Below are 15,837 nucleotides of genomic sequence, written 5' to 3'. Positions count from 1 at the left end.
TTGATAAATTACCATTTTTAAATAATAACGGAGAACAACTTCCGACACTAGTCTCATGAGCCTCCACACTGCCATAAATTAACATTCAATTTTAAACCTTCGTTATCTTTTTTTTTTTAAACCTCATAAATTACAAGAATTCAGATCATCAAATGTAGTTACTTTATACCTCAACCTTAGTTCGTCTGGCCAAACTTTTATCCTAGTACTAGGTTGGTAAGGTTCACCGGACTTAAACCGGATTCCCAAAACCCTTCTTAAGCCGGATTCCCAAAACCTCTTTTATTTTGATTAGGTTCATCGGATCCTTCTTAAGCTGGGTTTCCCTACCCGTCACATACAGCTCACATTATTAAACAAAACTTTATTACTCTTCATGCATAGAAAGATATTGTTAAATAAATAAAATGGTTTACTTTGCATGCTAAAACAAACAGTTATCTTGCGTGCATCAACATCATACTAACAGTGATGATAACAAAGTTCAAGTTGCTAATATATGGGAGGTGAATAAAAATAGAAATGTTGTGTTAAGGATCATGCCCCCGTGCTTTCCCATCCATCCTTCTCCGAACACTAAACCTCAGCTCACAATACCCACTCGACCCCTTCCTTCTTCACTCGATCAACCCAGCAAAGGCCCTAGGCCTATCCCCACCGGTCTTCCTCCCTCACTCAAACAACCTTGAAATCCTAGCCCGCCGGTCTTGCTCCCTCACCCGAACAGCCCCAAATCGACAGCCTCCAATGGCAACACCTTCAATCCCTACAACCTCCAACCCTCTCCTACTACGTCTCAGCACCTCCTCAATCCCTTGAATACTCTCCCAACACACGGACAAGACCTCCGACTAAGCCCTCGACTATCCAAAACACCTCTACCCCGAACGCAAGCCCTCTCTATCACATAAGCCACACCCGATGCAATTCTGGACTAAACCCATCTTCCAGCCCTTCGACCTTCCATCCCAAACCTTCTAACCCACGAATTCACATCCGAACATCACCTAGACATCATCCCAAAGAGCCCTAAACGCAGCAGCAACCCTTGAAATGTCCAACATCAAAACTCAACAAGAACAATCAAGAAACATCAAGAACATCAAGAAACGTAACTTTCTTTGACAAAAACATTATTCCAAATATTTTTCATGCATAACATCAATTAACACACATAATATGATTTGAATGGTGCAAAACAAATGGTTTAGAACGTGCAACAAGAACCCTCAAGAAACAATTCAAAAAATCATCAAGAACTTCAAGAAAACGTGACATAAAATTTGTAAAACATAATCATAAATCTTTTTCATGCATAAAATCATTAAAACATACATAATATGATCTGAATGGTGCTTCTAGAAAGATTTAAAATGTGCAACATACATCAAAATATCATACTATGATCCATATGGTGCAATAATTGCAAAAACAAAAGAAAAACCTTGCCTTGGTGTTTTGCATACAGAAGATAACCAGCAAAACGTAAGAAAAATGACCTCAAGTGTTCCAACGAGGTTCTTCTTCTATCTCCTCCAAAGTTATTAGGGGTCAGATGGGGGGAGGTCGGCAGCTTCAAGGGTGAGGGGAAAAAACTCCCCAAGGCATGTATTTAAAAGGGTAAGCTGAGTCGGGTTGCTAGCAAATCGGGTCGGGTTCATTAACCTATTAACATATAATTACTTAAACCCTTTAATATCAATCCATAACAATAATCTTGATTTATTTAAGTGAACCGATTTTTTTTAAGCACTACACTTGTGCATGGTGGTCCGAGTAGGAAAGAAGAGGCAAATTTCATGACCAAAAGTAGCACCGACAAAGGTGGCGGTGGAAAGGAGTTATTCATCCCCTGGGGATTATCGTGGCCCACAAAGAGGTGTGTCGCTCAAATGTGTTGGTGAGAGGTTGTGCATCCAATACCAACACTGCTAGGAAGAAATGGACGAGTGGATTCAAATAGTGGAAATATAGTGCATTGTCGCGCTCAATGAATAGAGGTAACCTCAAGACAACATAAATCTACCAAAGGGAGAATAAGGCACTATCATGTAAAGGGAGAGGGAGGCATCATAAGCAAATGGCTTTAGTAGTAATGGGGCAGCACAGTCGACATATGAAAGGAGATGTAGCATCAAGCAGCAAGAAACAAGGTGGGAAGTGGGTGGCTAGGGCCACAAATGAATTAGAGGGATGAAGGTCTTTATTGTGGAGGGGAGAGTTGCCAGTGACTCTCAATTTGAATTTTTTATGAGCGAGATTGACTGCTATGGAGGAATCTAGAGACAGACTCAGAATATTCAAACAAGGAAGTCTAAGAGATGGGAGGTGGAAAGGGTGACTCATAAGTAAGTTCTTAGAGATGACTTTACTATGGTTGATAAGGATGTGTTAGTTGCATCTTAAGTTGAAAAGAAAATCTCTCGAGGGTGTGATTCCACTGCTTGAGGAACTACCCTGTTTCGAAAAATTCCTTGACTGGTGCGTAGACATCAAAATGAATGATGGTCCAGCCCACCTTGAAGAAATTTGGGTCGTATCCATCCGGTCCCGGAGCTCGAATGTTGACAATGTCGAAGAGGGTTGCACATATGTCATCGGAAGAAATTGGAGCAACCAAACCTTGTTGTTGGACCTCTATAAGCACCGGCCCATCAAGTTGTATGCTGCTGTCCAGCAGCGTCTAGTCCCCTCTTGTGCACTCTTGAAATGTGATATGAATTCCTCTGCAACCTCATATATGCTAGTGGTTTGATCCCCGAACATTTTGGTGATAGTTACCAATGCATTTCGCTTGTTATTCCTCTTGACTAGATCATGGAAAAACTTGTTGCACTGGTCAGATTGCTTGAGAAATGCACACTTGGCCATTTGTTGATAAAATGATCGTTCCACCTCAGCTAGCCTAGTTGTCGCTGACCTTAAGCTGTTGTAGTACTCTGGTGCGGGCTCCCCTGCAAATATTTTCAATTGGGTAGCCTTTAGTTCAGCCGCAGCTCACTTCGCCTTCTCCGAAATGTGCTGGAAATGCAATCTATTAAGGTTTCACAGTTGCGGTTTGAGTCTGACTAGCTTTTGTTTGAGTATGAATTGAGTTGTCCTTGTGATCGGCTCCTCCCATGTCTCCTCAAGCTGTTCATGGAAGCCCTCATGCAGTGTCCACATGTTGTGGAACTTGAAAAGCAACGACTTGGGTTGTTCTCTGAATAGAAGTGAGACAATGCAGCCGAAATGATCCAAAAGGCAGCGAAGCCAAAGAAATTTTGCATCGCATGCATAGTCTTCAAGGAGCCACTGCGTGTTGATCAATGCCGGATCAAGTTTGCTTGAAACTAAGCCGACAGACAATTGACTGAAGATCCACCAAGTTGCATTGTTGCGCCGCAGCACTAGGTCACTGATTTCATAGTGCGAGACCGGCATGCTACCTTCCTTGTCTTGAGTTGTCATCAAGGCATTGAAGTCACCAATTACCATCTAAGGCTTCGTCATATCATCTGCTATATCAGTGAGAGATGTCCACCGAGGCCTCCTCATCACAATACTGTGCAATCCATAGACAAATGTCACCAAGATGCTTCTTGCAGTGATTTTGCAGCTAACTGAATGAGTTGCTCTTCAGTCCGCAAGATGGCCAAGTCCACATGATCTAGCTTCCAAAGTAGCAAGATGCGTCCACGATTAGAGAATTAAAAGTTATGTTCAATCCCCATGCCTAGAAATCGTAGTTGGAGGGAGTTGTTGACGTCTTCCTCCAATAGTTTAGTCTCTAAGAATCCCAATATGGTGAGCCGACGACTATGAAGGAGGTGTTGGAACCCCTTTTTGTTTTAGGAGCTTGTAGAAACCCCTAACGTTCCAGCTAGCAATCTTCATATTTTGTTGCGAACACCGTGTGTCCGCCGTCGCCCATATGTAGTCACCTCCTTCCATTCTATGTCTTTGCTTGGCACGCCCATGTGTTGCATGTTCTGTTGTGCACTAGATGGTTCATTGACTCAGCTCTGTTGTGTATTGGCCTAGTCGTTGCCTCCGCTGATCCTGTTGTCTCGGAACAATCCAGCCCACGTCTTCCAATTATCTTTGTTCCGGTTGTTGTTGCTCGTTGCTGGTCCCTCTGGTGCATGTTCCTACCAACTATTTTGTTTATTGTGAGGTCCTCTCCTTGCTCCTTGCTCCTTGCTCCTTGCTCCGGTGATCACCAAAAAGGGGGGCAACTATGGCAGAAGGTGGTTTGGACGCTGAAACTCTGAACTGGTGCTACACATGGCTTGCACCACGCCACAGCTTGCCCCGGGCGCTATAAGCTCTCTGCTCTGCTCCTCTCCTCTCCACGTTGTTCCACAGCTATCTTCGGCACCTCAACCGCTTTAGCTTCCAGGTGTAGCTCCGGCGATCAAAACGCCTCTCCTTGTTGCATTGCATGCCTGCAGCACTACTGTCTTCTCAGCACCGCATGCAGCAGCGCAGCACCACATTGCTTCGTGCAGCAATGCAGTGCTACCTCTCCTCGCTCCGGTGAAAGTCCTTGCAACTCCGTCGGTGCAAGTCCTCGCTCTTTTGCACTAACCCAGAGGCTGGCCGATTGGCCGGCAACCACCGAGGCTTCGCGTCTCTAGTTTCTAGAGATAAGGCAGAGATTCTCTCACTTGTATATGAAATTTTAATCTTTAGAAGATGAGGATGAGGATGAGGATAGGCTTCTTACATTTTATATCGAGTGGATTGCAAGCTGTTCAAAATGCATCTTTACCGGATAGTGTGAATTGCATTAATGTCAGAATAAAAAAAAACAAAAACAAAACCTAAAAAATATATACAAAAGCTAATTAAACTAACTAAATGCATACATTTGATAAAAGAAATTTTGCATTTGCATTATGTACAAATATTGGTAAACAACTTGGAAGTCAAAAACTCCAAAACGTGAGCAAAAAACACAAAATGGGTATAAAGGAGAATAGCAATAAATAACGAAGGTAAGGTTATCATGTTCTTTAAATTTTAACCTTGTAAAATTTGTAATCATAGTTTACTCTTAAATTTTTCTTAGATAATTTCATAAGAGGTTTTTTATTTTCCTCTTTCACTCGTACGATTTTTCCCACTGTGAATGATCCACAATTCACCCTATAAAGGATGCATCGTATATAAAAGTGGATGACCAACAATCCACCCATATAAGATATATTATAAATATGTATAAGGCAAGTCTAACTCATGCGGGGTGGGGCATGACACTTGACCTTTGTTTGAAGGTAGGGCAACCTTGCCGGTTAGTAGGCCAACCTCGATTGTAAATTCATCTAGAAGTTTGTGTGGTTGTAGGTAAATCTTGAAAATTAAGCCTTATGTTAGAAAGTTAATTGACTTAGGTGTGTGGATGATTGAATTGGGAAACCTTTTGTTTCAAGGAAAGTCAACTGAACGTTTTTGGTGAGTCAACCTAAGTTGGTAAATTTTTAATAGCTAACTTTTTTTAAAAAAGTTGGATTTACCTTATCTTTTGGAGGTCAAACTAAGGATGACTGAGGCAACCGATGACTGAGCCAACCAAGCTTTTATAAGTTTACTTGGAATCAAACTGTTGGATCCTAACAATCATAAATGCTTGATCTAAGTCATTCTAATTATATATAGCTTGATATAAATTTATTTTCCAAAACTACGTTTTTACCATTGTAATCATGGTTCAAAAAATAAAAAATAAAATACAATAAAAAAAAACACTCCCTAAGCTCTCATAGTGTTACTAGAGTTTATATATAACAAAGGAGCTAGGAAGTGCCAATCGAATGTTTCATCTTTTGAATCTAAAGTTCTCATAATTTCTTTCTCACCTATGGCTAGATCTTTATCTATAGAATGAAATGGAAGTGCTTAGACTCTCTTATACTCATTTTTATATCTTTGAAAAGAATGATTATTTGCATAGGGTATCTAAAATTAATTTGTATCATTGCTAAAGGTTATCTAATAATGAAGGTTTGCTTGGATTGTTTTATGAGGTATCTAGAGACAAGAGCTTGTTTAATAGGTAGCTCGATGCTTTGATTATTGCTACAGGGTATCTAGTGACAATGATGTGCTCATATCGTTGAGTGGTTGCTCAATTTGTAGAGATTGTTCTATTGCCTCGTTAAAGTAGCTTTTAGTAAATTTGGTATTTGGTACCATAGAGTAGGAATGGGTAGTTATAAGCCATTGTGTTATTGTGTGTTATATTTATTGTTTTTCTTGCTTGATACTTGCACACATTACACAATTAGATAAATTTTTTACGGCTATTTGTTTGAGTTTGCACAAGTGCAAAGAACATTTAGTTGGCTATTCACCTCCCATCCCACTCTCCCAATCCTCAGCTAGGTCATCAATCCTCTACATGATCTTGCTACAATACTATTAGCACATTTTCTATTATGGCCTTCCCCACATGCATCTATACTAGTCATGTTGATTAGTTAAGATAAAAGATCAATGGAAGAGTGACTCCTATAAGTTAGTTAAAATGCATTAATTATATTCAAGCCAACAAAAACTTGTCTTGAGATGTGTCCAAGGACAAAGCATACTAATATATATGAAAAAAGCAAACCTTATTCTTTAGAAACTCAGGATATGTGGAAAGGCATTGGATCAAAGCACTTCGGTCCTGTTGTCAAGTAATAATATTATTAGCCACAATCAAACTTTATCATCTCAAAAAGCAATTTCAGTGTCAACTTCTTAAAAGTATGCTTCTGCAACGATTTATAATCCAACAAAACATCTTAGTTGCTTAAATGGCCAGTTTCAAAGTGGAAAAAGTAGTCAATGAAGTATAAAATAAATAAGATGACTTCAGCTGGCAATCTATTGGAGAACATTCGAAGACAAGGAATTGAGGGTAGGTTAAAGGAAAGTTAGAAATTAGGACAAGGAGTATTATAGAAATCTGCTTTTCTATCTAATTATTTCTTATGAAATGAATTTCCTACTCATTATTCCACGTTTTTAAAAGTACATTCTTCTGGTATTGCCTTAAGCAAATCTATACTATAAATTTAGCTGACACTTTCTTCAAAATTATGAAAAAGCCATGTACTTAATTTTGATCTAATGATTTAGCCATAAAGCAATAAAAGACTGATATATTTGTTTGGATGATCATTAAACAGTTATTGCCAGTTGAAGTAATAATCCAATCACTACATCTTTTTCCAACTCCCAATATCTGAGAGACAAAAAGGCAAGAAAATTCTTCTATTAAAAACAGCAAAAAAGAGAGATCAGATGGATTTTCCAAAGGCTAAGTTACCACACATGTTATGTAAACTACAATGGAACAAAAAAAGCATTCTACTAAATAAAGCATTGTACCAAATTTCCAACATCAGATGATTACTTTGATCAATTAATTTTTGTTCAAACAGACATGATGTACAAAATTTACATGAAGATCCTCCTTTGAAACTAGTTTTTATCAGAGGCATAAGGCACTCACACATCCCTTCATATGTACCATGTTCCCAACCCCAAGAAAAATTAAACAATGAGTAGCAGATGCACAAGTACAAAATAATCAAGCATCACAGAAAGATCACGTACAATGTAAGATTTTGAAGTAATACACATGGCGAGATCATTAGTCAGTAAATTGACAAGCACACAGTGATGCAACTAGAATACTGAATTCCAATAATGCTGCTTATCTTTTCAGTAGTATTGCAAGATAATGCAGTTTATTTTATCACAAACAACCATTTATGGACACACCTTTACCCAGAGCACTGAACAATCAAAATTTGTAAGAAACCATTTATGTGCATTCATGCCAAATGAATCTGCTTCTTCAACACCATTGATATGATAACGGTACTCTGGACAAATGCAAACACTGCCAGCATATGCAGCATCCACATGAAACCACAAGTCAAATGCCTAAAATAAAGACAAATAAAAATAAGTACCAATCATCAGTGATTCCAGGAGTAGAATGAAATATTAGTAAGTTTCATTTCTTATCCATACCTTTGCTAATTTTCCAAGCTCAGACAGTGGATCCACAGCTGCTGAGGAAGTGGTGCCAACCTGGTATTGAGATATCATTCTGAGCATATATATATATATATATATATATATATATATATTTTTCTCATTCGTATTTGTTGTAAAGAATAAAAATAAAATGTTCCTTAGAGAATTCTGCATCATACTCAAGTGAATGTCAAATGACTTTCAGTTAATTCCTTTAGCATCTAGCTTAAGTTATACAGAAGTAAGAACATCAGATGAGGGTTGAAGTGGAAGTGTGAACCAGTGAGAATAGCACAATAATTAGTTGCATGTCTGTCTCTACCAGTCATTTGCTCCAAAGAAATAGAGCTCTGAAGCTTGAAAACAGTGTTTATTAACAAAAATAGAGAGCTACTTAAGATGGAAAAATAAAAAATGATATAATAAAGAAAAGGTGGATACATAGGAAAGTAAATTGCTCCTTACTGTGCCACATAAAAAAAATGGTATCAATCCAGCCAATAAGTCATCAGAAATAGCTGTGGAAACTACTTCAGGAGAAAGAGCATAGTTTGAACTAGAGTCGGTCTTCAGAACTCTGACATTCTCAGAAAATATTCCTGCAATCTTCAATTAAGGAATTTTAACAACATAACAAGTGACATTACAAAAAGATACTAAAACTAATGAAAAATATAATACTACTAAATGCTTAAAAGGTTTCTGTATGATATTCATATCAGCCATCATCATAATCCTAGTTTAGTATCCAATATATAGCAGTAAAAACTTCACATATTTCCAATACCTTTTACTCCCCTTGTGACTCAAACATACTGTTAAATACAAATGCACACATAATCAATATTAAAGTAAACATAGAATACAACTAATCACAACAAAAATTATAATGTGGTTTGCCAATCCCGCTGCTACATCCACTGCCTACAGCACATTCAACATTGCAAACAATAAGATGTAATGTGGTTCAAAGATTCTACTCCTATATCCAATGTGTTACTACTAAATCCACTAAATCATTCACTAAAACGAAGTAATGAAGTAAATCTCTACAAGGAATATGATACAAAGCTTAACCTCCTCATAACAACAAGCTACAGAGCACTTAGTGAAACCCCTTAAGTAGAATCTTCCTAGTTGAGTCATGTAATATTATTTTAATGAGAGGAGATTTAAATGGCAAGTAGGAGTGAAAAATGAGGAATATACTAGAATACATGGGGGTTATGGGTTTGGAACAAAAAATGAAGAAGGGAAGACTATATTCGATTTTATGACAACATATTATACCAACTAATACGTTTTAAGAAAAGAGAGAACATTGGTCACATTTAAAAGTGAGAATGATAGAAAAATTTGTAAAAATTGCAAGGTCATCCTTAGGAGAAAATTTAACTACCCAACATATCATACCTATAGAAGAAAAATATGCATGACTCCTACAATTAAATGGTTGAAGTTAAAGAATGAGAAGAAAAACATATTTAAGGACGTGGTAGGATTACAAGTATTAGGAGAAATATACGGCGAATCGAATACGACATGCGATAAGATAGTATCAAAGTTTAAATAGTAGCAAGGAGTGTACTTGGTGAGTCAAAGGAACATGCACCACCATCTAAAGAATCTTAATGGTGGAATAAGAAAGTAGAGGAAAAATGAAGGAAAACCAAATAGCCTATAAGAAATTTACTTTCATGAACAAGGAAAACTTAAAAAAATATACTGCAACTAAGAAAAAGGCCAAGAAAGCATTGAATGGAACTAAGAATGGAATTTTTGAACGTTTACATCAAAAATTGGATACAAAAGACGGGTAAAGAGACATTTACAGAATAGTTATGCCGCATAGAGGAAGATAAAAGATCTTATCCAAATAAGATGTATTAAAGATCAATACAATAGGGTACTAGTAAATGCTAAGGAAATAAAAGAGCAATAGGAAGTATTTTTATTAACTTTTTAATGAGGGTTTAGATGACCAACTTAATTTAAAAAATTTAATTGTATAATTAGTATATAAATTTAAATTTTTATTGTATAATTTAAACTTCAAAAGTAGGGCAAGCTTTAAATGGGATGTAAAATGGAAAAACAGTTGGACCAGATGATATTCTAATAAAGGTTTAGAAGTGTCTTGGAAAATAAGGTATTGAATGATTCAAAGTTATTCAACCTGATATTGAAAATTAAAAAAAGTCTAATCAATGGAGAGTAAGTACTCTAATTCCCTTTTATAAGAATAAAAGAGACATACAAATTGTGTAAACTACAGGGGCATTAAACTAATAAGTCATACCATGAAACTTTAGAAAGAGTAATAGAAAAATAACTAAGGAGACCCGTAATCGAAAATTAATTTGGATTTATGACGAGGAGTTTGACAATAGAAACTATACATCTTCTCAGACAACTATTGAAACGTATCGAGAACAAAAGTAAAACTTACACATGGTATTCGTCGATCTGAAAGAGTCTTGAGAGAAATTATATGGAGAATACTAGAAAAGAGAGGTATTAGCATAGCGTATATTAAACTAATTAAAGATATGCATGAGGATGTAATGACAAAAGTGAAGATTTATAGCGAATTAACCAAAATATTTCCCATAAAGATAGGATTACATCAAGACATCCAAGATACAATATCACGATGCATGTTGTTTGCAGATGATATTATTTTAATAGATGAGACACGTGAAGGAGTAAATGCTAAACTCGAATCTTGACAAAAAAAAACGATAGAAGTGAAAGGTTTTAGGCTTAGTAGAGTAAAGACAGAAAATATGAAATTTAAGTTTAGCAATATTAGATATAATGAAACAATTGTTAAGATGGGAGATGACGAGTTGTTTGAGAGTTTTAAGTATTTAGGATTATTTTTGCAAAAGGATTGAGGGATTAAGAGAGATGCCTTATATAGAATACAAGTGGCATGGTTGAAATGGAGGAGACCATCAGGTATTCTTTGTAATAGTAAAATACCTTTAAAACTTAAAGGAAAGTTTTACAACATGATTATTAGACCTACTATGTTATATGGAGTTAAATGTTGGACTATGGCGTGAGCACATGGGGAGAAGATAAGAGTAGATGAGAATGTTAAGGTAGATGTGCAGGCCAAAGTTTGAAATGTCATGTAGTGTTGCCCAAAACAGGTTGTATTTACCGTTCCGATACGGGACTGGCATGGTATAGCGACTGTGAGGGTGTCGCGAGGTCGCGGAGAGTGCAGCAACCCCACGACATCCCTCCATGGGCGTCGTAGAGACCCCGCGGCGTCCCTCTGTGAGGGTCGTGGAGGGCACTACGACTTCACAGCATCCCTTAGTGGGGATCGCGAAGGGCATCACGACGGAGGTTGTTCTCCAGCTTATGTGGCGAAACGCGTGAGCGCGAAGGAGATGGGTGGCTCGAGTAGTGGGGAGACAAGGGAAGCAACGCCGAAGTTGGCTACTCGCGTGGACAGCGCCAATGGTCGACTGTAGAGAGAGCGGACACACAAGGAAGATAATAGCGGCACAGGAGAACTTTATGTTTTAAAAACTTAACATTTAATCAGAATAGATCAATTAACTCCTAACTTAAATAGATAGTCTAAATAAAAATCCCATAAGAATTCTAAAAAAAAATAAATTTTATATATTCCTAAAATTTAGTTTTTTTAGTTTAGTTAATTTTTTTAAAATATATTTTTTTTATTATAAAATATTTAAAAAATTAAATAATTTTATAAATTAATAAATATTTTATAAAATAATTTAAAATTTTAAAATAATTTTAAAATTAAATATAAATTAAAATAATTTCTTTTTTAAAATATAATTCTTAAACATTTCAAATAAGTTTTTAAAAAATTCAAAATTTACAAATACATTCAAAAAATAATTTAATATTTTCAAATAATTTTATAATAATTTTTAGCCTTTCAAATGATTTTATATAATTTTAGATTTAGTTTTGAATTTTAAAAATTACTTATTTTTAAAATAAAAAAAATAATTGGCATTATCTTATGAAAAAAAATATTAAAATATAAATTCAAAATCTCAAAATATAAAATATATTTAATAATCAAATATTAATAAAACTAATATACATTTATATTTAAAATTTTAAAAAATATATTGAAACTACATTAGCATAGCACGATACGGTACCAAAAATGTATTGTTCCTGTGCGAGACCGAAATGACATGGGTTGAGATTTTAAACCTTAGTGTGGACATACAAGGATGGACAGGATAAAAAATGAAAATATTAAAGAGAAAATCCAGGTTACGCCTGTTAAGGAAAAACTTTGGGAGATACGTTTAAGATGATACGAACATATACTTAGACGACCAATAAATGCTCCTGCTAGGCAATGTGAAACTATAACAAATGTTCATATCCAATGAGGAAGAGGTCTTATAAGATAAAATTTATTTAAATATAAATGATGATATAATAGGGAATATCGCCCAATGGTGTAGAATTATTCATATAGAAGACCCCACCTAATGGGATAAGGTTTGGTTGTTGTTGTTATTTTACTTTTACTATTTTAGCATGTTAAGCATACTTTGCATGAGTTCTTGAGAGAGTCCTCCCACCTATTATTGTTCTAGTCATTCTATTAAAAAAAATACAAATTTATTCACCAAGTAATACTCTTTATTTTGTAAGATTGTCAGCCAAGGCATGCTATTGAGTGCATGGTTTAAAATTTCATACCATGTCGAACAGCACAAGCGGAATTTGTCTTTCCGCCCATTGCCCGACACTGCGGGTCATTGTGATCCCATGCGGACCTCAATGCGGTCGCAGCGCTCGGGGGTCTTGCAAGCAATCTTGCAATTTTTCTCCTTTTTTAAAATAAATATTTCATTTTTTATTGTTTTAGATTTTAATATTTAGGTTAAAAAATTATTCTAAAAAATATTTTCAATTAATATATTTTATATTTTAAAAATATCAAAACCATATTGGCACGGTACGATATAGCACCGAAACTATATCGTTCCAATTATAAACCGAAACTACGATAAGTTTGAAATTTTAAACCATGATTGAGTGAAATTGCCGAGGCATACAAATTTTGCTCCTTTTGCATCAATTCCTATATTATAACAAATGCTTCTTGGATTGTTCAAACATGTATAATCACATTCAAATCATTTTAAATCATAAATCCTGTCTCCTCTAATATATATGCTAGACTCTTTTAAAGCTGGATCAATTGCAAGTCATACCAAATCATTGAATTGAATGACCAAAAATAACACAAAGCACATAAAATGTGGATTAGAAAGTTATGCTTAATAATCATCACGGATTCTGCCTGTCTAAAATCACAATACCCAGCCAAATTTGATTTTTTTGTCCCACAAGTTAGTCCATTTAAGTTAACATGCCTTCAACCAACAGCATAACAACATTGAGAAAAACACATATTAAAACTCTAAGAAGATAGTATTAGCAAACCCAGTCAATAATATGGGTCTCTATACTTACAGATAAGCCAATTAAGGTTTCTAATGTAATGCATAAGTATCATCCAAATGCTTTATACTTGGAGAAGTTTAATAGCAACGGTAAGTAACATGTACGGAAGTGATTTTCTCAATATGTAAAGCTACAGAAGAGTGCTTATTGGGTCCCATATAAATTTAATGAAATTTTTTATTGCTTCAAATCGATAAATACCTGGCATGCTTTTTGTAGAGCAGAATGTGTCTGGTCAGAAGCATAAACCACTAGTTTTTCTAGGGAATTCTTCCCTACCTTTCTCAAAATCTTATCCCGAGCAGCTAAAAGAACAACAAGAATTGCTTCACTAGCAGTGCCCTGGATTACCCCACCTCCCTTCCCTGCAAGGCTATCCCGAATTATCACCAAAACAACAGAACTAGCCATAACTAAAGATTCTAACATAAGTCCACAAATTGAAAATAGTTCTAAATTAAGCACATGAAGCAAATGCATATTTTCCCAAAGGTTAAGAAAAAATCCGAATCAAAGTAGTGCCCTGGAAATGAAATGGTTATTGTTAAAGGAAAGAAAATATCAGTTAATCTCATTCCCAATATGCTCAAATTCCTTCCTGATTCACTTTTATAATTATAAACTAGCATCTACTTCATATATTCTTCCCATTATTATCATGACATCAGCTCTATAAAAGAAATCTAATGTAATATCATCATGATATCAAATACACTAATATTTTGTCATAATCTATGATGGGATTCTAAGCAACAATTGTCTCCCTAACCCACCATGCATGCTGCCACACATGCCCCATGCCCCATGCCCCATGCATCCAACTCCCGCTATTGCACACTATTGCCCATAGTCATCTAGTACTCATCTTCTTCTCCCCTATTCTTGTTCTCTCTTGTCTCTTCACCTTCTCCCCTCCCCTCCTTTTTCTCTTCTCTCTCTTCCATTATTTTGCCCCTCTCCTCCCCTGTTTATTCTCTCCCTCTTTCACCACCATTATAACACATGCAACCAATGCCAACTCATCTTGCATGCCAAGCAGGGCTGAATGGTAGATTTTGCTCATACCAATCAGCACAACTCAGCATCAGAAATTATGGATGAGGCAACATGTGAGTTGATTGGGTGATGCATCCATAGTTATTAAAGGCAATCACCTGACTACGCCTAGGTGTAGCCAGGCGAGCCTCTTGCACCTGGTCGCCTTAAGCTCGCGCTTTGTGATTCTTTGCTTGTGAATGAAACTAGAGTGTCTTTTAACATGTAAGTATAAATATTTAAGGAAATATTAAATAAATTTATTATAAAAATAAAATTAAAATAATTTTTTTGTGTGTGTGAAGGTTCATTTCAAAAGAAGAAATAGGTTGAAACAAAAAAGACTAAATGATTTAGTTTTTATTAAGCATAATAGTGCTTTGAGGCGTCGATATGATATGTGTGACATTGTCGATCCTATTTCTTTGGATGAGATAGAAATGATTAATTAGGGGATTGAATAATAACACTGAAAAAAAATGATTTAATATTTGATTGTGACAATTTAACTTGGAATGAAATTGCACGAGCTTCTAGAATTGGTGAATAATTCCTACATTTTAGATCTAGAATTTCATCTTCTTCAAAAGAAGTAATGGCAACTATAACAAAAGGAACTAAGAAGATATTCTACAAGTCAACTTATTGATGAAGAGGAGGAAGAAATGGGTCTTGAGGAAAACGATAAAGATTCAATTATACAAAATCTAAAATATCCGATGATGATGATAATGAAATGATTGAGGAAGATGACGAAGATTTTGATGATTTAGATATTTAAAGTTTTTTTAAAAATTTTGAATTATGCGTATAATGTATTTATTTGCTAGTGAATTTTATATTTACATTATTGTTTAATATTTTATGGATTATAATTTTGTTGATGAAATATTTTGGTAGAAATTCCCTATATTTATACCTAGGGCACCTTACTTTTGTAAGCATATGCCTTACTTTTGTTAAGCGTGCGCCTCACCTTGTGTTGTGCGCTCGGTCCCATAGTACTTATGTGCTTTTAGGCACCTCACACCTTAAATAACTGTGGATGCATCCAACTATTGTATCGTTTCTCTAGACACTTTCAACTTTTCATTGGATTGCTACATACTTGTACTTTCTACTGTTAGTGCAGGAAGCATCCGACGATCGAACCTGTGTTTTGATTATGTCAAAAGGTCCAAAGTTAAGTTGTTTTGTTATCTAATGTATTTGAATAAGCTTGCAGTAAAGTCCTAAGTGTACTTAGGCAAAATTCCTAGCTGCGGTTAGGCAGGTGGAAACCCCTAGGGGGCGGTAACC

The 15,837-nt window shown here is 35.7% G+C and overlaps 1 protein-coding gene across 1 annotated transcript in view; it reads right to left on the bottom strand.

Moving 5' to 3' along the window:
• Nucleotides 1-15,837, bottom strand: part of LOC122013665 (tyrosine decarboxylase 2) — a 62,415-nt gene that overhangs the window by 9,167 nt on the left and 37,411 nt on the right. The window contains exons 9-13 of the mRNA XM_042569905.1: nt 13,705-13,868; nt 8,482-8,622; nt 8,011-8,070; nt 7,756-7,920; nt 6,596-6,652 (exon numbers count right to left, since the gene is read on the bottom strand). Of these exons, the coding sequence (XP_042425839.1) occupies nt 6,596-6,652; nt 7,756-7,920; nt 8,011-8,070; nt 8,482-8,622; nt 13,705-13,868 (587 nt within the window). The remainder of the gene's footprint in view (nt 1-6,595; nt 6,653-7,755; nt 7,921-8,010; nt 8,071-8,481; nt 8,623-13,704; nt 13,869-15,837) is intronic.

This window comes from Zingiber officinale, chromosome 8B, assembly GCF_018446385.1.
Source record: "Zingiber officinale cultivar Zhangliang chromosome 8B, Zo_v1.1, whole genome shotgun sequence".
Lineage (NCBI taxonomy): Eukaryota > Viridiplantae > Streptophyta > Magnoliopsida > Zingiberales > Zingiberaceae > Zingiber > Zingiber officinale.
Note: the sequence above shows the minus strand (reverse complement) of the source record. Positions and strands in the feature narration are given on the sequence as shown.